The sequence below is a fragment of the Oncorhynchus gorbuscha genome, linkage group LG06, assembly GCF_021184085.1.
Source record: "Oncorhynchus gorbuscha isolate QuinsamMale2020 ecotype Even-year linkage group LG06, OgorEven_v1.0, whole genome shotgun sequence".
In the NCBI taxonomy this organism is placed as follows: Eukaryota; Metazoa; Chordata; class Actinopteri; order Salmoniformes; family Salmonidae; genus Oncorhynchus; species Oncorhynchus gorbuscha.
The window spans coordinates 73,736,075-73,757,299 of record NC_060178.1 but is presented as its reverse complement, the minus strand read 5'-3'; the positions used below and the strand labels follow the sequence as shown (position 1 = coordinate 73,757,299).

General features: G+C 42.4%; 1 protein-coding gene across 1 annotated transcript in view; it reads left to right on the top strand.

The window, feature by feature from the left end:
• Window positions 1-21,225, top strand: part of LOC124038304 (attractin-like protein 1) — a 354,502-nt gene that overhangs the window by 115,924 nt on the left and 217,353 nt on the right. Inside the window, exons 13-20 of the mRNA XM_046354014.1 lie at window positions 126-244; window positions 485-601; window positions 760-892; window positions 3,773-3,960; window positions 5,263-5,476; window positions 7,830-8,018; window positions 15,805-16,041; window positions 16,280-16,417. Of these exons, the coding sequence (XP_046209970.1) occupies window positions 126-244; window positions 485-601; window positions 760-892; window positions 3,773-3,960; window positions 5,263-5,476; window positions 7,830-8,018; window positions 15,805-16,041; window positions 16,280-16,417 (1,335 nt within the window). The remainder of the gene's footprint in view (window positions 1-125; window positions 245-484; window positions 602-759; window positions 893-3,772; window positions 3,961-5,262; window positions 5,477-7,829; window positions 8,019-15,804; window positions 16,042-16,279; window positions 16,418-21,225) is intronic.

Below are 21,225 nucleotides of genomic sequence, written 5' to 3'. Positions count from 1 at the left end.
TTATAAAACTGTCTGTGTCGAGTGTTCCGTTTTTCTTTTTAAGCTGTTTTTTTTAACCCCACACCCAGACGGTGCAGACTAGACTAACTGTGTTCTGCTGTTAAACTGTGTCGTCCCCCATCCAGATAGTGAAGACGAGAGGTGCTTCAGGTTCTCTGACTGTGTCAGCTGCACTGCCAACACCAACGGCTGCCAGTGGTGTGAAGACAAGAAGTGCATCTCTGCTTCCAGTAACTGCACTGTGGTGAGTCTGCCTACAGGGGGCAGTAGTGAGATAAAACAGTCACAGCTAGGATTTTATTAGCAACAATTGTCAATTCATTACGTAGCATGAATAGTCAGGCAGCTTGAAGCTTGCCTTCTACTGAGTCACTACTTAACTCGTTGTTGTAGTGTACTAAGTCGCTATTATCTCACCTGCTTGGCTAGCAGTGTCAATCAGCCTAATGCTTGGCCCTGCTGGCTCCTCTGTGTGTGTCTATAGCTGACCCTGGAACTTGCGCAGCAGCATAGAGGTCCTCTGTCCCTGGCCCCTCCCCCGTCCATGCTGTCTGAACAACAGCTCTCTGTGTGGAAGCAAGGGGCAAAGAGGATGGGGCATGTGGGTATTCCATACTGTTGCAGGGGCTAATGCCAAACCATACTTTTCGGGTTCTGCCAGTGTACAAATTTCAGATTTATATGACACCAATACTATGAAGTAAATTCACCATAATAATAACTATGTAGATGTTTGATGTTTGTATACTTTCTTTGCAGTCTGTAAAGAACTTTGTCAAATGCCATGTGAGAAATGAACACATCTGCAGCAAGCTGGTCAACTGTAAGAGCTGCTCCCTCAACCTCCACTGTCAATGGGAGCTTCAGCAACAGGAGTGCCATGCCATTCCTGGTGAGACACACACACACACACACACACACACACACACACACACACACACACACACACACACACACACACACACACACACACACACACACACACACACACACACACACACACACACACACACACACACACTTCCAAAAACTCCAAACACACACACACACGTCTTCCAAAAACTCCAAACACACACACACACACACACACGTCTTCCAAAAACTCCAAACAAGCAAGAACTCTGCTTAGCTGACTACCTGTTTGATAGCTACAAGCAAGTTTGAATGCTTGGAGAACTTATGCTAATGTTTGATTCATTATAAACACTCTTGTAGCGTTTCCCCAGGGAAAACATGTTTTTCCCCTGTCTCTAAAGTGGATTTATTGCTCTCATTTTTCAAAGCTCCAGAAGGAGTTCAACACAAAAACACTCACAAACAAACACATACCCATGCACGCAGGCGTAAGCAGATGTGTGTACACACACACACACACACACACACACACACACACACACACACACACACACACACACACACACACACACACACACACACACACACACACACACACACACACACACACACACACACACACACACACACACACACACACACGTCTACATACCTCCAAATACAGTACATCCACAAATACACTCTCCTCTCCAGAGTGGTGACGGGATGTAGGCCAATTATAATTGTTTACTTGATGTTATGAAAATGGAGCCTCAGCTGACTCACAAATGAGAACCCAGTAAGTACAGCGCCTTCAGAAAGTATTCACACCCCTTTACTTTTTCCACATTTTGTTGTGTAACAATTTGGGATTGAAATGAATTTAATTGTCTTTTTGTTTTGTCAACGATCTACACAAATTATTAGTAAAAAAAAAATATTGAAAAAACCCCCCCACTAATATATTTGTATTTATTTTATTTCACCTTTATTTAACCAGGTTGGCAAGTTAAGAATAAGTTCTCATTTACAACTGCGACCTGGCCAAGATAAAGCAAAGTAGTGGGACACATACAACAGAGGTCCACATGGAGTAAAACAAACATACAGTCAATAATACAATGTGAACAAATGAGGTGAGATAAGGGAGGTAAAGTAAAAAATAAAAAGCCAGCGTGGCGAAGTAAATACAATACAGCAAGTAGAACACTGGACACATATACAGTGTATCTTGATTAAGTATTCAACCCCCTGAGTCAATACATGTTAGAATCACCTTTGGCAGAGATTACAGCTCTGAGTCTTTCTGGATACGTCTCTAAGAGCTTTGTACAACTGGATTATACAATATTTGCACATCATTATTTTTTAAATGTTTTCAAGCTCTGTCAAATTGGTTGTTTATTATTGCTAGACAGACATTTTCAAGTCTTGCCATAGATCTTCAAGCCGATTTAAGTCCAAATTGTAACTATGCCACTCAGGAACATTCATTGTCGTCTTGGTAAGCAACTCCAGTGTATATTTGGCCTTGTGTTTTAGGTTATTGTCCTGCTGAAAGGTGCATTTGTCTTCCAGTGTATAATGGAAAGCAGACAGAACCAGGTTTGACTAAAACCAAATCAAAATTGTGTCGAAATGATAATGGACCTATGTTCATACAGTTTATTGACTGTCCAGCTGGCTAATAATCCCTAGACAGTTAGGGACCATAGACATTCCCAAAACTATGAATGGAGGACACATTTTTTCAATTTTGACAGCAAGGAAATATAACACATTTCTAGTGTGGCCCTCCGGACCTCATTGAAGACCGAATGCGGCCTCCGGGGCACAATGTGTTTGACACCCCTGTTCTAAAGACTTTAACTCTAGCCACGTGTTTGTTACTGTTCATGTCAGTACTGCTCTGGTTGGACATCTTTTCAGCAGCCTTTTATGCTTGAAAAAAAGGGTTTCTTTCTTAGTCTGACGAAAATAATTTGATGGTGGTAACCATTATCCAACATTCATTGTAATCAGCGCAAGTCCCCAAAATATGCAGAGAAATTCCTGAGATGAAACTGGAGTTGTTTCTCCCTTATTCTCTGCAATTTGTTGCTTATTAACTAAGGTCTCGTCCCTCATCTGTGTAGTTTTTCCCACTGTTTGATGTGTCTGTCAGTCAGAGCACAACTGTATACTTGTGCTTGACAAACACTTACTTGTGTATTCAATCAGGGTACCCTGTAAGTCGCTCTGGATAAGAGCGTCTGCTAAATGACTTAAATGTAAATGTTTGATGCATAATCCATCATTTTCAATCTATATCTCAACTGATTGACTGACTGTTCTTCAATTCACACCATGAGGTCAGGGCCGGTCTGAGCGAGATTTGGTTTGGTGGCTCTCCACCTCATGGGCAAAACAGCGCTAGAGTTATTTTCCTGAAATTGTACACATTTTGCGTTGAGGCATAGAGAAAATGTTGCAGTTTTAAAAGACATCACATGCAATTCTACTCATTTTTCCATGGGGCGAAGAAGAAGATGTGCCATTTTAAAGATAATTTTCTGCAATTCTACACATTTCCAATGAAATATGCCATGTTCATATGATATCCGAGTGAGAGTGACTAACACAATCAACGGGGGGCCCCCTGAGAAAAAAACTGCTGATGCTCTACCACATTTTTTGTTAGTTAGAATGTGTTTTACTATTCCAATTCTGAACAGTAAGTTGAGATGCCGACTGAGTTCCTAATTTTTTACCAATCGACTGCTTTTATATTAGCGACATACTTGCTTATGTGTGAGAAGTGAGATGCATATCAAATGTAGTTGAGATCCTTGAGGGGTGTTGAGTCTTCCAGTTGTGTGAAGTCTGTTCACCATCCAATTGTGTGGCCCAACCCAGTCAGAAGCCTGGGTCTAAATTACTGTTCTCTCCCTGTCCACAGCTCAGCTCTGTGGGGAAGGCTGGCATCATGTTGGGGAGGCTTGCCTCAGGATCAACTCCAGCAGGGAGAGCTATGACAATGCCCAGCACTACTGTAAGAACCTGGATGGGAACATAGCCTCCCTCACCACCGCCAAGCAGGTGGACTTTGTACTGGACGAGCTGCAGAAGTACCAGCTACAAGAGAAGGTAAGGGAAACGCCTCTGTTTAAAATAGTGTGTTGTTTTAAACATTGTACTTTATCAAGGACTATCATATGGAATGTACTTTTCCATGTCGAAGGCCTGAGGAATGGCCATGCCAGACCTCATGAAACTTACCCCATGATAATCTGAAACCAAACATGTTGAACACATGTTGAAGTCTTAGCTTATTTACTGCTGAATCAGCCCACATCTGATCCAGTGTTTACATGTACATCTAGACTAGATTTCCATGATCCCAACCAAACTTAAATTTGTTTTTGCAAGAGTCACACTCCCTGTTTATATCCCCACCACACATGCTGACTTTTCCAGTGATTGCGCTGTCAGGAGGATATGCAGGAGCAAATATTTGACTGGTGTTTGACTGGTGCCATTCATTTAAAAAAATCGAGCAAGACGATCTCTCGCTATGGTTTTGGGGTGGAGTGTTTAAGCAGCTTCTGTTTGTTCTTTGAAGATTAACACTATTCTTAATAATAAAGCTCACCTTGGTTGTTTTAGGATGCAGAGGCAACAGTTTTCCCTCTCAGCTTTTTTTTCTGACAGTTATTTGGAAGTAGCTGATGCTCTCATTGGCTACAATAATCAGTTTGCTTTTTCCCCCAAGGAATTGATTATTTTCCATCCCAGTTGCGGCCTGTAATAGGAATTTTGAATTAAAGTGCATTTTAGTGTGCAGCAACACGTTTTTCAGGACTTGAATCACGGCAGTCTCCTTCGATTACTCAAATGTTATGCTCTCATAAATTTTTACTGTGTGATAGATCATAGCCGGTGTTAGCTGGCTAATTAACAATTTATTACAGGTAAAACTTTTGAGACATTATTGCCCATTTAAGAAATAACTCAAACACACAGACATTTTTAAAAGTCAAAATAAATACCTTAGTTTAATGACTCTGGCCTGCCTTGGTTTTATGGATTGGTGTTGGCTATAAGTCTGAGGTCGAGAACTTTCACTGTAATTATAGCAATTTTCCCAATGGTTTGATTTAAGATTTCACATAACCATTGCATGAATCAAATATGTATGATTTATGTTGAGAAAGGAATAACATGTTTTCATACTCTTAGTGTCCCCACATACTATGGAGAATTAGAAAGAATTCTTATCTTAGATTTCAGGATTTTAACCTCCCTTGCTCCCTTTTCTCTCTCTCTCTCTCTCTCTCTCTCTCTCTCTCTCATATTTCTTCATTCTTTCATCTTTCTCTTCCCCTCTTTCTCCATCCATTTTCTCCTCCCCCTCTCGCAACCTCTTTCTCTCCCCTCTCTGTCCTGTAGAAGTTAGCACCGTGGGTGGGCCTAAGGAAGATCAACATCTCGTACTGGGGCTGGGAGGACATGTCTTCCTTCACCAACTCCTCTCTGCAGTGGCTGCCCGGGGAGCCCAGTGACTCAGGCTTCTGTGCTTACCTGGAGAGGGTAGAGGTGGCAGGGCTCAAGGCCAACCCCTGCACCGCCACAACTGATGGACTCATCTGTGAAAAACCAGTCGGTGAGAGAGGGACTGGGAGAAAAAGGGATAGGGAGGGAGGGAAAGGGAAGGAGAGCTGAAGAATAATTAAGGTGATGGTGATTGAATAATAGAGACTAATTCTCAAAGGCACCTGTAACCCTTGTGAATTCCATGAGGCCTCCCTTGAACATGATTATCAAATTGTATTTGTCACACACATGGTTAGCAGATATTAATGCGAGTGTAGCAAAATGCTTGTGCTTCTAGTTCCGACAATGCAGTAATAACCAACAAGTAATCTAACCTAACAATTCCACAACTACTACCTTATACACACAAGTGTAAAGGGATAAAAAATATGTACATAAAGATATATGAATGAGTGATGTACAGAACAGCATAGGCAAGATGCAGTAGATGGTATCGAGTACAGTATATACATATGAGATGAGTAATGTGGGGTATGTAAACATAAGTGGCATAGTTTAAAGTGGCTAGTGATACATGTATTACATAAAGATGGCAAGATGTAGTAGATGATATAGAGTACAGTATATACATATGAGATGAGTAATGTAGGGTATATTATATTAAGAGGCATTGTTTAAAGTGGCTAGTGATACATTTTTTTACATCAATTTCCATTATTAAAGTGAGCTGGATTTGAGTCAGTATGTTGGCAGCAGCCACTCAATGTTAGTGGTGGCTGTTTAACAGTCTGATGGCCTTGAGATAGAAGCTGTCTTTCAGTCTCTGGGTCCCTGCTTTAATGCACCTGTACCGACCTCTCCTTCTGGATGATAGCGGTGTGAACAGGCAGTGGCTCGGGTGGTTGTTGTCCTTGATGATCTTTATGGCCTTCCTGTGACATCAGGTGGTGTAGGTGTCCTGGAAGGCAGGTAGTTTGCCCCTGGTGATGCGTTGTGCAGACCTCACTACCCTCTGGAGAGCCTTACGGTTGTGGGTGGAGCAGTTGCCGTACCAGGCGGTGATACAGCCCGACAAGATGCTCTCATTATTCTAAAGCTCAATCAGGCACTTCTGAATTAGAGAGAAAAGTTTACAATCATCATCATCATCATTAACAATGAGCCAAATTCACTAGAGAATTTAAAAGGGGACAGAGTGTTAGTGGAGAGATATTGTTTTAGGAAGAGCATCCTTATGACTGGAGAAGATCATAGCCTGGAGTGTTTGACAGCAGCGGTGTAAAGTACTTAAGTACAAATACTTTAAAGTACTACTTAAGTCGTTTTTTGGGGTATCTGTACTTTACTTTACTATTTATATGTTTGACAACTTTTACTTCACTACATTCCTAAAGAAAATATGTACGTTTTACTCCATACATTTTACTTGACAATCAAAGGTACTCGTTACATTTCAAATGTTTAGCAGGACAGGAAAATAGTCCAATTCACACACTTATTAAGAGAACATCCCTGGTCATCCCCATTGCCTCTCATCTGGCTAACTCACTAAACACAAATGCTTTGTTTGTAAATGATGTCTGAGTGTTGGAGTGTGCTATCCATACATTTTAAAACAAGAAAACTGCGCCGTCTGGTTTGCTTAATATAAGGAATGTGAAAAGATGTATACTTTTACTTTTGATACTTAATTATATTTAAAACCAAATACTGTACTTTTATACTTTTACTCAAGTAGTATTTCACTGGGTGGCTTTCACTTTTACTTGAATCATTTTCTATTAAGGCGTCTTTACTTTTACTCAAGTATTATAATTGGTTACTTTTTCTACCACTGTTTGACAGTGGCTGACCTTCCTTCCCATCATGGCCCCTCAGTGACCGACTGTCCCTCTCACGCATTCAAGGAAACTGGAAACACGAGCAGGCCCGTCTGACTCACCGTCTTATTTTGTCTGCTTTTAGCCGCACTGAACCGTGCTTGGACTCATTTAGGAGCCCAGAATAGCTGGGGAGCCGAAGAAAATGAGGCCTCAAATGTGCAGTTTTGGCCGCCGTACTTCCCATAGCGCGACTTTGCACTGACAGAGAGTGGAAATGGGTAACCAAAGACATCCTGCTGTTTCTTATTACTTTTCTGTTTCCTCCACCACTGAGGAGTTGTCTTCCACTTCGATACAACCTGCCGAAATCAGCTCAAATGATGGGGTCGGACTGAGGGAGGAAATTACTATTGTTTACCGTCTGCTCTTGGGTTAAATGACTCATTTAATATAATAAATGGTACATGAATGGTTATGGGTATACCTGCTGCAAAAATACTCTGTCCAAGGTTGAGATAAGATGTCTATATTTTAGAGGCAGTGCAAATGTACATAAACTCCCACAGATTATTTTTAGCATGACTTTTAGGCTGGGCACATACGTTATTTAAATATTATTTTATTTTCACCTTTCCACAGTGAGCCCCAATCAGAGTGCCCGCCCGTGTAAGGTGCCCTGCTCCCTGCGTACCACCTGTGCCAACTGCACCAGCCAGGCCATGGAGTGTATGTGGTGCAGCAGCACCCAGCGCTGTGTGGACTCCAACGCCTACGTCATCTCCTTCCCCTACGGACAGTGTCTGGAGTGGCAGACTGGAGACTGCGTCTGTGAGTATACAGGTCAAAATGTTCAGCTTCCACTGTGTGCGTATCTTCAACACAACCGCCAAAGGTATGCGGGCAAATAGATTATTGCAAAAAGTCTCTCGCTCTCTCTCACGCTCATGCTCACACTCACTCACACACACACTCTGTTCAAAAGAGTCACAGCTCCTGTGTGTTAGTAGTGAATTCCTCAGGGTTATTGTTGCTCCGTGAGATCAGACTCTTTTGGATGTTTGCGGACTCATTGTGCTCTACAGTCAGTCAGGTGCTTCCACTTCCCTAGACCCTTCGGTGTATTCCACCCTGGTCCCTGTCCCTGGGTACTCTGGGAACAATCAATAACGTATCGACGTGCATCCAACTCCATGAAAACCCTCGCTGTTAGTGTTTCCTTTGCTCTAAAAGCCCTCCGTTAAAAGGTCTGATCTTGATGTATAGATCCTGTTGTGTCAGATAACCCCCAGACTTTGCTGAGAGAGATAGGTGCACATAAACAGGATATGTGTTTTTCGCAGTGGCACTTTTGAAACTCCTGTCAAGCAGATGTTGGTACCAACAATAACACGTTGCGAGTTTCTGTTCTTATAGTCCGACGCAAGGAGCAAGATGCTGTCAGCAGTCTATGGATTCTGTTTTTACCACTTTTCGTCATGTGAACAATTAAACAAATAGGGAAAGAGCTTTCACCACATTTTGCCATGGTCACATAATTTGCTTGAACAACCCCCTCATTATACCACAGCAGCGACAGTATTCACAGTGCGTGACATTATGTAAAACAACAATGGTATGCACAATTAGGCCACATCCTCTCAGTGCCATTTCACTAGGGGAGTTTGAAGTCATTAGCATTCAGCTGCTAAGTGATGGTCAGTGTGCTTGTGGAGTATTCATATTATGGCCTGACATTTCTGATTCCACTAAACTCTCTATACAAACATCTATCGGTTCTGAGATTTGGGGAATGTAATTAGGCAAATTGTACTATTGTTTTTATTGTCCTCCAGAGTAATGCAACTCACGGAAGCCTGACAATATGGATCCAATCAAAATGTAAATCAGTTGATGTAGCGTCGGTGTGTATGCTAAGCCCATATCAGGCTTTTGGCTTCAGAACGTAGAGATAAAGAAATGTAGTGTAACAGAAAAACACAATGTGGCATTGTGCTAATGTGTTTTTGTTTTCAACATGTTAATTTAAAGGAATGTCATAGTTCGCCTTTGGATTATTTTATCAAGTTTAGGGGTTTTGTAGGGAGATAACAAATATACAAAATGTAATTATTATTCAACTCCATTTGTGTATGTTCTTTGCCTGTTCACTTCAACTGAAAATCCTTGCCAAGATTTTCCCCTCAAGGTTGCCATTTCCCCATCCACAGTATCTTTCCATATCTTTTTAGGTAGGTGGCTACTTGTGTTTTGGTTTTGAGGGGATATTGGGTGAAACAGGAAGCAAGATTAACTTTTTGGTGTACTAGCCAGTAGCCACAGGATGTATTTATCTTGAAAGGCCCGGGGGAGGTCAGCGACTCCAATCTGGCTGTGCTCCTGAAAGAATGTCCCCCTGAACACAATGTGATTCTGCTGCTGCTCCTGGAAATGGTCTTTCTCCGTGTTGAGGTCATATTTCAGCAGGTAATTAGAACACAGCCCGGCCCCTGCTCTCTTTAGTTAGGTTCAACACACACACACACACACACACACACACACACACACACACACACACACACACACACACACACACACACACACACACACACACACACACACACACACACACACACACACACACACACACACACACACACACACACACACACACACACACACACACACACACACACACACAGGCATCCGATGAGGGCAGAGCTCACTTACTTGCATCTCAGAGTGATTTTCCATCCCCATCCATCTGCCTGGCACACCACCCCACCCGAATCTCCAGCAGCATTAACCTGACCAACACTTGCATATGTCCATTTAGCAATCAACCATCTTCCGCCTTGCGCCTTTGAGCTCACACAGAATGCTATGTAGCAATGGAAAGAAATGTGGACCCAAATGCACTTCAGCTCAGCATGAACATAAAGGGAATCAGGTGCTCGACTGAGGGACTTGAAAACCCCCAAAACATTCCTTACTCAAGGACATTTCAACAAGTGACTATCCACGTAGCTTATGTTTTGGCGTAGCAATAGAACATCACTCTAGTTTCCCTACAGATGCTTCATTCAGAGATCTGTCACAGAGCAGGAGAAAATTCGTTAACAGTTTTTTAAAGATAAGCTGTTCCAAAGACAAGCCCAGATGCTTCATTCAGAGATCTGTCACAGAGCTGGGTTATGTTTATTTAAATAGTTCTCAACACACAATGGAAAAATACAGAATATTAACGAGGACAGGGTATGAACCTCCTGAAATATGAAGTAGATGTCAGAATGATGAAATATTTTGAGTTTGTAGCCCCATATGATCGCGTATTGAACTATAGTCTCTGGTATGAGTAAACCTTTAAAATGAGGGATTATGCTATTTGGTTCTTGCTACTTGGACTGGCATTTTCGCTTGAACTTTAAACAAATACAAGAGCCCTTTAGAAAGCCTTAAAAGCTGTTAGAGTTTAGGAAGATAATATTTCCACACTGTGCAAACTCTGCCTCTCTGAGGCTGGGAGAGGGAAGAGGAGAGCCTCTGTGTTTGTAATTGTGAAGCACAAGATTGTGGTTGGAGAAAAAGACAGGAGAACCTAGAAATGAATCAGCACCATGGTTGAATAATGCAACAGGGATAGACTCTGAAGCACAGCATTTGGGGAGAAAATTCAACAAACACTTTTTCTGCTTATGGAAATAGTAGCAAGCAGTTAAAAAACTCAAACTTCTGGCAAAAATGCAAATTCTACCATTCACTCAGCAAACTCCACACGGCAATGGAAGAGAACATCTTGGAACTTTCTCATACCTTTTGGTCTCTTATGGGTTCTTGTTGAGTTATCTTGTGTTTCCTACTTCAACGTGCTTCACAGCTATTTGTTCATTTCTTGTGCTCACAACCAGTTGACTTGTTTAGCTACTCCATGATGGCCAAACCTGAATAAACTATCTGAAAGGCCCCAGTCAGTCATTTAGATGTATGATGTATTATTATAACCAGGCTCTAACTATTGGATCACAAACAAATGTTTCCCTCTTATGCTCGACAACAAGTTAAAAGAAGGAAACTAACAAGTTCAATCTCTCAGATGTTGTCAAAGAAAACAGATTTAACTGACCCACCAAGCTCACCTCTGCTTCTGAATCCATACGTTATGGATGGAACATTTCTTTGTAAGCATTGAATGCAGTAAAACATGTCATTTCACATGGTTTGCTTGAATGTCAGAAGCACGAATACCAATGCATCCTCAATAGAGACTATGTTTCTGGAAAGGAACTCAATTTATTTAGGAAAGAAGCGGTCAAGCTAACATTTCAAGTTTTAAATCTTGTTGGTCGTACGTACAGGATACACATGGTATAAACCGCCCAACGAAATGCTTACTTGCAGGTTCCTTGTCGGCAATGCAACAAGAAGTAGTAATAATGTTAAGGACACAGACATAAAGTAAATGGATTAGTAGAATAGAATAAACATTTTAGCCTAGGTATAATACAAGAATGCATCATTTATAGTACAATATTTAAGATTGGGGGGGGGGGCGACAAGTGTTTGAATTGTGCAGATTCAGCCATAGTATAAAATAAAATAAAATAAAAAAATGACTTATAAAATAGTATTAGCAATAGTATAAACATATAAGAGTATAAGCTTATAAAGGAGGATGCAGGTGGTACTAATGACATAGCATTTATTGTGATGTGACTACTATGCTTCATCAAGGACAGGCGGTGGAGATTATATTTAGTCACTTTAACTAAATTGGTACTCTATGTACAGTGGGGCAAAAAAGTATTTAGTCAGCCACCAATTGTGCAAGTTCTCCCATTTAAAAAGATGAGGCCTGTAATTTTCATCATAGGTACACTTCAACTATGACATATAAAATGAGTTAAAAAAATGAGTTAAAAAAAATCCAGAAAATCACATTGTAGGATTATTAATGAATTTATTTGCAAATTATGGTGGAAAATAAGTATTTGGTCAATAACAAGTTTCTCAATACTTTGTTATATAGTCTTTGTTGGCAATGACAGAGGTCAAACATTTTCTGTAAGTCTTCACAAGGTTTTCACACACTGTTGCTGGTATTTTGGCCCATTCCTCCATGCAGTTCTCCTCTAGAGCTGTGATGTTTTGGGGCTGTTGCTGGGCAACACGTACTTTCAACTCCCTCCAAAGATTTTCTATGGGGTTGAGATCTGGAGACTGGCTAGGCCACTCCAGGATCTTGAAATGCTTCTTACGAAGCCACTCCTTCGTTGCCCGGGCGGTGTGTTTGGGATCATTGTCATGCTGAAAGACCCAGCCACATTTCATCTTCAATGCCCTTGCTGATGAAAGGAGGTTTTCACTCAACATCTCACGATACATGGCCCCATTCATTCTTTCCTTTACATGGATCAGTCATCCTGGTCCCTTTGCAGAAGAACAGCCCCAAAGCATGATGTTTCCACCCCCATGCTTCACAGTAGGTATGGTGTTCTTTGGATGCAACTCAGCATTCTTTGTCCTCCAAACACAACGAGTTGAGTTTTTACCAAAAAGTTATATTTTGGTTTGATCTGACCATATGACATTCTCCCAATCTTCTTCTGGATCATCCAAATGCTCTCTAGCAAACTTCAGACGGGCCTGGACATGTACTGGCTTAAGCAGGGGGACACGTCTGGCACTGCAGGATTTGAGTCCCTGGCGGCGTAGTGTGTTACTGATGGTAGGCTTTGTTACTTTGGTCCCAGCTGTCTGCAGGTCATTCACTAGGTCCCCCCGTGTGGTTCTGTGATTTTTGCTCACTGTTCTTGTGATCATTTTGACCCCACGGGGTGAGATCTTGCGTGGAGCCCCAGATGGAGGGAGATTATCTGTGGTCTTGTATGTCTTCCATTTCCTAATAATTGCTCCCACAGATGATTTCTTCAAACCAAGCTGCTTAGCTATTGCAGATTCAGTCTTCTCAGCCTGGTGCAGGTCTACAATTTTGTTTCTGGTGTCCTTTGACAGCTCTTTGGTCTTGGCCATAGTGGAGTTTGGAGTGTGACTGTTTAAGGTTGTGGACAGGTGTCTTTTATACTGATAACAAGTTCAAACAGGTGTCATTAATATAGGTAAAGAGTGAAGGACAAAGGAGCCTTTTAAAGAAGAAGTTACATGTCTGTGAGAGCCAGAAATCCTGCTTGTTTGTAGGTGACAAAATACTTATTTTCCACCATAATTTGTAAATAAATTCATAAAATAAATCCTACAAATGTCATTTTCCGGATTTTTCTTTTTCATTTTGTCTGTCATGGTGGAAGTGTACCTATGATGAAAATTACAGGCCTCTCTCATCTTTTTAAGTGGGAGAACTTGCACAATTGGTGGCTGACTAAATGCTTTTTTGCCCCACTGTATATGTACGTCAGAAGTGTCTTTGAAAGCATGGACATCTTAAAGCTTACTTACAGTACATAAATGTTTATATGGAGAGTAAATGCACCTCCATAGAGGCTTTTTGAGCTAACTTTGTCCTCTAAACTGACCAAACGCCCTCACCTTCTTGTTAAAGTGCCTATGCTGCACATGTTAGTGTTCAGTGAATGCATTAAGCGGACATAAATTGTGTTTGGCCCTGTGGGCTTTGATGTTGGGGCTATGGGATGAACAGACGTTTGCCTCTCCTTAGGCTTCGGGGCTTTACTCTTTGTCGTCAGCCAACCACCTGCTTTTTCACTTTTGTCAGACAGTCCGACGGGTTCCAATATGGCTGCCACCCGCAGCCCTCTCCCATCTCTGATAGACTGAACAAAGGCACGTTTGCTAAAATGTAATGCTTTCAAAATGTCACTCTTTGGTTGGAAGGCCTGAGTCAGAGTGCAGCTTTCAATAGATGACGTGAAGAGTGTGTACATGATAAAGGCTTACAGCACCATGATAAACACACTTTTTCAACTCAAGCCTTGAGAACATTTAGCAGCTCTTGATAACCTTGGCAGCTCTTGATAACCTTGGCAGCTCTTGATAACCTTGGCAGCTCTTGATAACCCCGGCAGCTCTTGATAACCTTGGCTCAATAACACTAATTTTCAATCCAAAAATACCCCATTGTCCTAAAGTTGGGAATCATTTCTCTCTAAATGAAAAACCGTAAATGAATCCCCACCCTCTAATCCATTAAATAATGAATAAGCTGGCTATTAGATTAAGAGTCAGTGGCTGTCTAAGAAAGTGTTGGAGAGCATTACCTCCCACTGCCAAGAGAATGAATTAAGTAATGAGTAACAAATGTCTACTTTATTTATGTGTTGTTTAGGTGGATGGATGTAACAGTGCTTACTTATACGACTGATTAATGTTATCAATAGCAGCCAAGTATTCTATAAGGGACTTTACAATGTGTCTAAATACGCTGAACAAAAGTATAAACAAAACGTGAAACAATTTCAAAGATTTACCGTTCATGTAAGGAAATCAGTCTATTGGAGAAAAAAAAATCCATTAGGCCATAATCTATGGATTTCACATGAATACATATATGCATCTGTTGGTCACAAATACCTTAACAAAAAATATAGGGGCATAGATCAGAAAAACAGTCGGTATCTGGTGTGACCACCATTTGCCTCATGCAGCGCGACACATCTCCTTTGCATAGAGTTGATCGGGCTGTTGATTTTGGCCTGTGGAATGTTGTCCCACTCCTCTTCAATGGCTGGGTGAAGATGCTGGATATTGGCGGGAACTGGAACACACAGTCTTACACCTCAACCCAGAGCATCCCGAACATGCTCAATGGGTGGTGAGTATGTAGGCCATGGAAGAACTGGGCCATTTTCAGGTTCCAGGAATTGTGTACAGATCCTTGCGACATGGGGCCGTGCATTACCACGCTGAAACATGAGGTGATGGCAGCAGATGCAATTGTGTTTGTTGTCTGTAGCTTATGCCTGCCCATACCATAACCCCAACGCCACCTTGGAACGCTCTGCTCACAATGTTGACACCAGCAAACCTATCGCCCACACAACGCCATCAGCACAGAACAGTTGAAACCAGGATTCATCCATGAAGAGCTCACTTCTCCAGCGTGCCAGTGGCCATCCAAGACTTCAGTTACGAAGTCGAACCGCAGTCAGGTTAAGACCCTGGTGAGGACGACAAGCTTCCCTGAGACGGTTTGTGACAGTTTGTGCAGATATTGTTCGGATGTGCAAACCCACAGTTTCATCAGCTGTCGTCTCAGACGATCTAGCAGGTGAAGAAGCCTGATGTGGACATTCCTGCAGTCAGCATGCCAATTACAAGCTCCCTCAAAACTTGAGACATCTGTGGCATTGTGTTGTGTGACAAAACTGCACATTTTAGAGTGGCCTTTTATTGTCCCCAGCACAAGTTGCACCTGTGTAATGATCCTACTGTTTAATCAGATTCTTGATATGCCACACCTGTCAGGTGGATGGATTTTCTTGGCTAAGGAGAAATGCTCACTATCAAGGATGTAAACACATTTTCTGTGTGTATGGAACATTTCTGAGATCTTTTATTTCAGCTCATGAAACGTGGGACCAACACTTTACATGTTTCATTTATATTTTTGTTCAGTGTAAATGTGTCTAAATATATTTTTCTCGGTCTCATTCTCCCCTTCTAGCTCAGAACTGTTCGGGCCTGAGGACATGTGGCCAGTGTTTGGATCAGGCAGAATGTGGCTGGTGTGGAGACCCCACTAACACAGGGAAAGGCCAGTGTATGGAGGGTTCATACCGCGGGCCCATGAAGAGCCCCTCCAGACAGACCAGAGAAAGGGAGAGTTCCCGAGACATGTTACTGGAGCCTGGTCTTTGCCCCAGAGATAAAGGGTTCGACTGGGCCTACATCCACTGCCCTGGTGAGTCAACACACACCCACACAGAGAAAAACGCATGCATGCATACACCTAGGTACGTCGACCCATGTAACTACGCTCACACAAAAACTCATTACAACTCCCATCATGTAGCACCTCAATGCAACCATAAATAAACATAAATACATTCACATGTTTATTTTATTCCTTTGGCTTCGGACATAAAGCTATACACCCCCTCCACATAACAACACTCATTGTTAATCTCTCTCTTTCCCAGCCTGCCAGTGTAATGGCCACAGTACCTGTGTCAATGGCAGTGCTTGTGAGCAGTGCAGGAACTTGACCACTGGACTGCAGTGCCAGACCTGCATGCCTGGTTACCATGGAGACCCCACTAACGGTGGGAAGTGCCAGGGTAAGTACAGTGATGGGTGCAGTGCAGCAGAGTGGAATGGAGGGGGCAGTGTGTAAAGGTTTTGGCTCAGATCTGTGCATCCTCCGTGAAGGACACTGTTTGAATGTTTTTGAACAACAGTAGAGCCAGAAACGACACATGTATTTCTGACTGTGTTGAAAGGTGTAGTAGACAGGCGCTTGAGCAGCTCTGTGTTTAATCAGAGTTCTATCAACTCCTACAGTATTTCAATCCTGTCCAGTGGTCACAATCGTTTTGAAATCTCTCAGTATGAAATGGAAAGAAGAGCAAGGTGAATAACGGAGAGGGCCAGAAAGAGGGATGGGAAGAAAGAGGATGGAAAGAGGAAACATATCTGTAGACTAATAGTGAGATAGAAAGTGAGTGAGCGTGAGAGAGAGGAAGGTGTAATAACATCATTCTCCGGCTGACAGATGTGCTTTTTCCCCGCGTGGCGCGTGACATTAAATCACATTTAATCATTTTCTTATTTCCTGAAGTTGACTGCAGCCCCCGCCGCTGGCGACGAGCACAGAGCCGTGTGCGTTTGATAGATGCGCACCCCTCTGCGTCTCCCGGGGATACGCTCACCCTCTCTCATACTCCCTCTCTCCTCCCTTCTGTCTTTCCTCCCTCCATCACCCTCCCTCCCTCCAACAGATTTAACGCTGTCATGATTAAATGCAATTTATTAACTCCCGTCCGTCAGTTGTATACCTCCCCACCACGGCCGCTTGTTTAACAGGCTGACTCTTGAGGAGGCTGTTTCACTCCTCAGTCTTGCAGGATAGAAAGATTTACCTGGGCATTAATGGCTCTAAGTCACTGATCTGTACTGGATTAGGCTCCAAATGGGATTTCTCTCCTCATGTCTTTACATTGTGGAGGGGCATGGGAGTTGGAGGAGTAGACATCAGACCGAGAGCGATTTGAGGGGGGGTGAGACAGCACGTCAACAAGGCATCAAGCTAAAATATGAGGAATGCGGAGCTGCCCTTGGAGTGAGAATGGAAGATAGAATGATAACGGGAGATGGCGGATAGACATGAGGAAGAGATTGCCTGGTCTGGTGTCCCCGGCCGTGATAGATGAAGACATTGTGCAATGTGAGAGGGGGAAGTGTGTGTGTTTGAAGGAGTGTGTGTGTATGCAGCACTTACATGGTGAGGACAATAGCCCTCCAAGACTCACTGACAGGTTCACCTTGTGGAGACACTGAAACCGTCTGCTCACCCTGTCCAGCCTAGCCCAGTCTAGCACCGCACAGTACGGTGTGGCTTGACTCGCTGCAACACACCTCTCTCTGGGGCTGAGAGTACTTTGAGTGGGAGAGAGAGAAACTCTTAACACTAGCCTGTGGTGGGCTGTGCATATGAATGGGCTTTTGAAAGAGACCAGCATGGTGACATAACATGTTGTGCTGTGGTTGTAGAGATTTGATAGAGCTTGGTGAGGGAATTTACTGTACAATAGCAAAACTTACAATACCAGACACTTTCTGTTGACTACAATACCAAAATGTCCAATACCAGACACATTCTGTTGACTGCAATACCAGACACATTCTGTTGACTGCAGTACCAAAATGTACAATACCAGACACATTCTGTTGACTGCAGTACCAAAATGTACAATACCAGACACATTCTGTTGACTGCAATACCAAAATGTACAATACCAGACACATTCTGTTGACTGCAATACCAAAATGTACAATACCAGACACATTCTGTTGACTACAATACCAAAATGTACAATACCAGACACATTCTGTTGACTACAATACCAAAATGTACAATACCAGACACATTCTGTTGACTACAATACCAAAATGTACAATACCAGACACATTATGTTGACTACAATACCAAAATGTACAATACCAGACACATTCTGTTGACTACAATACCAAAATGTACAATACCAGACACATTCTGTTAACTGCAATACCAAAATGTACAATACCAAACCCTTTCTGTTGACTACAATACCAAAAATGTACAATACCAGACACTTTCTGTTGACTACAATACCAACATGTACAAGTAAGGCATCCAGTGTTGCCTGACCCACTGTAAACCTGGTTGATGCAATGTGCCAAGGTTAGCATTTGCTCTTGTGTTATGGTAGCCATGACTAAATCTGTTTCTCCTTAACTACAGCTGTAGTAGTACTTCTGGTTGCCCTACTTAGTTCTCTGTGCCAGCGTAATAAGTCTGACTTCCAGTGTGTTTTTGTACGCTAACTGCACTGTAGGTACACAGTCACACAGAAGACACACAGGGAGCCCCAGCAAGCTGTTGGTGGTTGTTCTTTTAGTCTGCCTCTCTCCCCTTCTCTCCATATCTTTATTCCTCCCTCTCCTTGCATGAAGCCAGCACTGCAGAGTTCAAATCAAATGTTTTTTTATTGCTTTTGGATATGGCACACTGTGCAAGCCTGGTAAATGCCATTACAGACCGTAGTAGAGCCCCTTTAGCCAACTCGTCCTCCACAGGCCCGGAGTCTCTACATGTGATGTAGAGACATGTCTGTCTGTCGGTTGGTTGGGTGGTCTGTCTGTCAGTCTCTCGCTTTCTGTCGGTCTTTCTGTGTGTGTCCGTTTGTCTGTCTGTCTTTTTGTTTTTCTCTCTCCCTGCCTGTTTAATGGTCTCCAACCGTGAATGGCTTGTTGTTTTTCTGTTGTGGTTTTGTGCTTTCATTGACGCCTAAATTGCTCTTGAGGGGATTCATAAATTCATATTGTGTTGTTTGCCCGCGAACCTTTCTGTGTAATGGTATTCAAATCTTGCAGTGTTCCCCAAACCACTAAGATCTCATGCAGAATTATCTTGTTATTGCCTTTCATTAATCTTGCATGCAGGAGTAGCCTACTTCAACATCCTTTCCCCTTTTTTCTAGACTTTTTGGTTCACCCTCTCTCTTCTGCTTTCTCTTTCTCTCTTCATCTCTGTCGAAACACATGGGTTGTTCCATGTCATTTCAGCAAGCCATGGCCCCCACCATCTGATTGTTCTGAAATAGTTTCTGCAGTTAGAAACATTATTAGCATTATTAGATTAGCATTCCTGCACATTAGCTTTAGCACTTATTGGCGAAACAGAGAGGACACGTGTTATGTACCAAAAACAAGTATCATCTGATACCCATAGACTTCCAGTCACTGCGCTAACGCCAGTTAGCATTGGCTCTCGAAACTACCTCTAAATTCCTTCATACTGGACACAGAGACATCTCACTTGGACTCTTGCCAAAATTCAGAGGTATCCCATAAGGCACCAACCACTGCAAGTGGTCACCAATATCTTTTGAAGCTTGTAGCGTCATCACTGCAATAGAAAATGCGCTGAAAAAAGAAAATAAAGTGAAAGGAGGAATGAGTAGTGCTCCAGCGTTTTTCTAATTATTTTTATTTGAGATGTATTTAGGCAAATGCATTGTTCTAACAGTAAACTTTAACTATACATTTATAAATCCTTATCATTTAAAGGTTCAGTCATGAATTAACATTGAAGGGGGTCAAAATGATTCACACTTTTTTTACCTAATAGCAGGAACAGCACCATCTAGTGGTCAGCCTCTGGTAATATCAGGTTGTATGACAACTTCAATAACACATTTCGCTAAAAAGGGGAAAATAACCATCACCAAATTCACTGAGAATAGATACATAGTATGAAGAAGCAATACTCTTAGCCGCAGCTTCACACTAGTGAACTGATACTGTATACTGGCCATTGGGGTGGGCTTGGTGTGTGGTTTGGGTGGGTCCGTGGGTTGCTTTTGACCATTGCTTAATCATTATTAAGAAGAGGTTTGGTCCAAATTGCATGCTGGGTACTATATTAACTGACTATTATATGAATGAAACATATTGAAATGGCCAATTTTGGTGCAATCAATTAGCTTAATTTCTATAGAGTTCATATGTTCTTTCAACAAAATAATGTTGCAGGGATGCTTATCTTATCTGTTTCTAACCACAGAAAGGATTTCAGAACAATCTAAGATAGTGGATGTTGAAATCCTCTTTCTTGTGCTTTTTGAGATGGAACGACCCACATAGTACACACACACACACACCCTTTGGCAGTGGCGGGGTATAAATTAGTGGCTGTCATGTTGAGTGTGGAAGGACGCTGTTGTGTGTGAACCCATGCGGAATGTGAACGCTTGAGTCAGTGACTGTACATTTGTATTAATGCCTACATCATGTGAAAAAAAATGTGTGTATGCGTACCAGGGCCATGAAGGCGCATAACGGTAGAGCACCCTTCCCAGCAGCCTCATGCTGTCCAGTCAATCCCACTCCAGCGGCCGTATTTCTGGCCACTACACACACACACACACACACACACACACACACACACACACACACACACACACACACACACACACACACACACACACACACACACACACACACACACACACACACACACACACACACACACACACACACACACACACACACACACACACACACACACACACACAGCGCTCTGATCTGGAAAAGTAATCTACTGCTGTAGGATTGCATACCTGTTAGCCAACCTGATGTCGAGTGGTGGAAGTTGAATTATTATGCGTCTCGTTACCATGTCAAAACCGCAGGTCAAGTTTAACAGAAACATCAACCTGAGAGTGATGCCCTCCTATTATACACTAATCTGCTGAGTGTGGAGAGTAGGCCTGTCTCTCACTCTTTCCCTCTATATTCAAGACCTTATTGATGTCAGGAAGGTCATGAGCCTTTATCTGCCTTCATAGCCCTTGACCTTACATGATCATTAAAACCAGAATAGCAA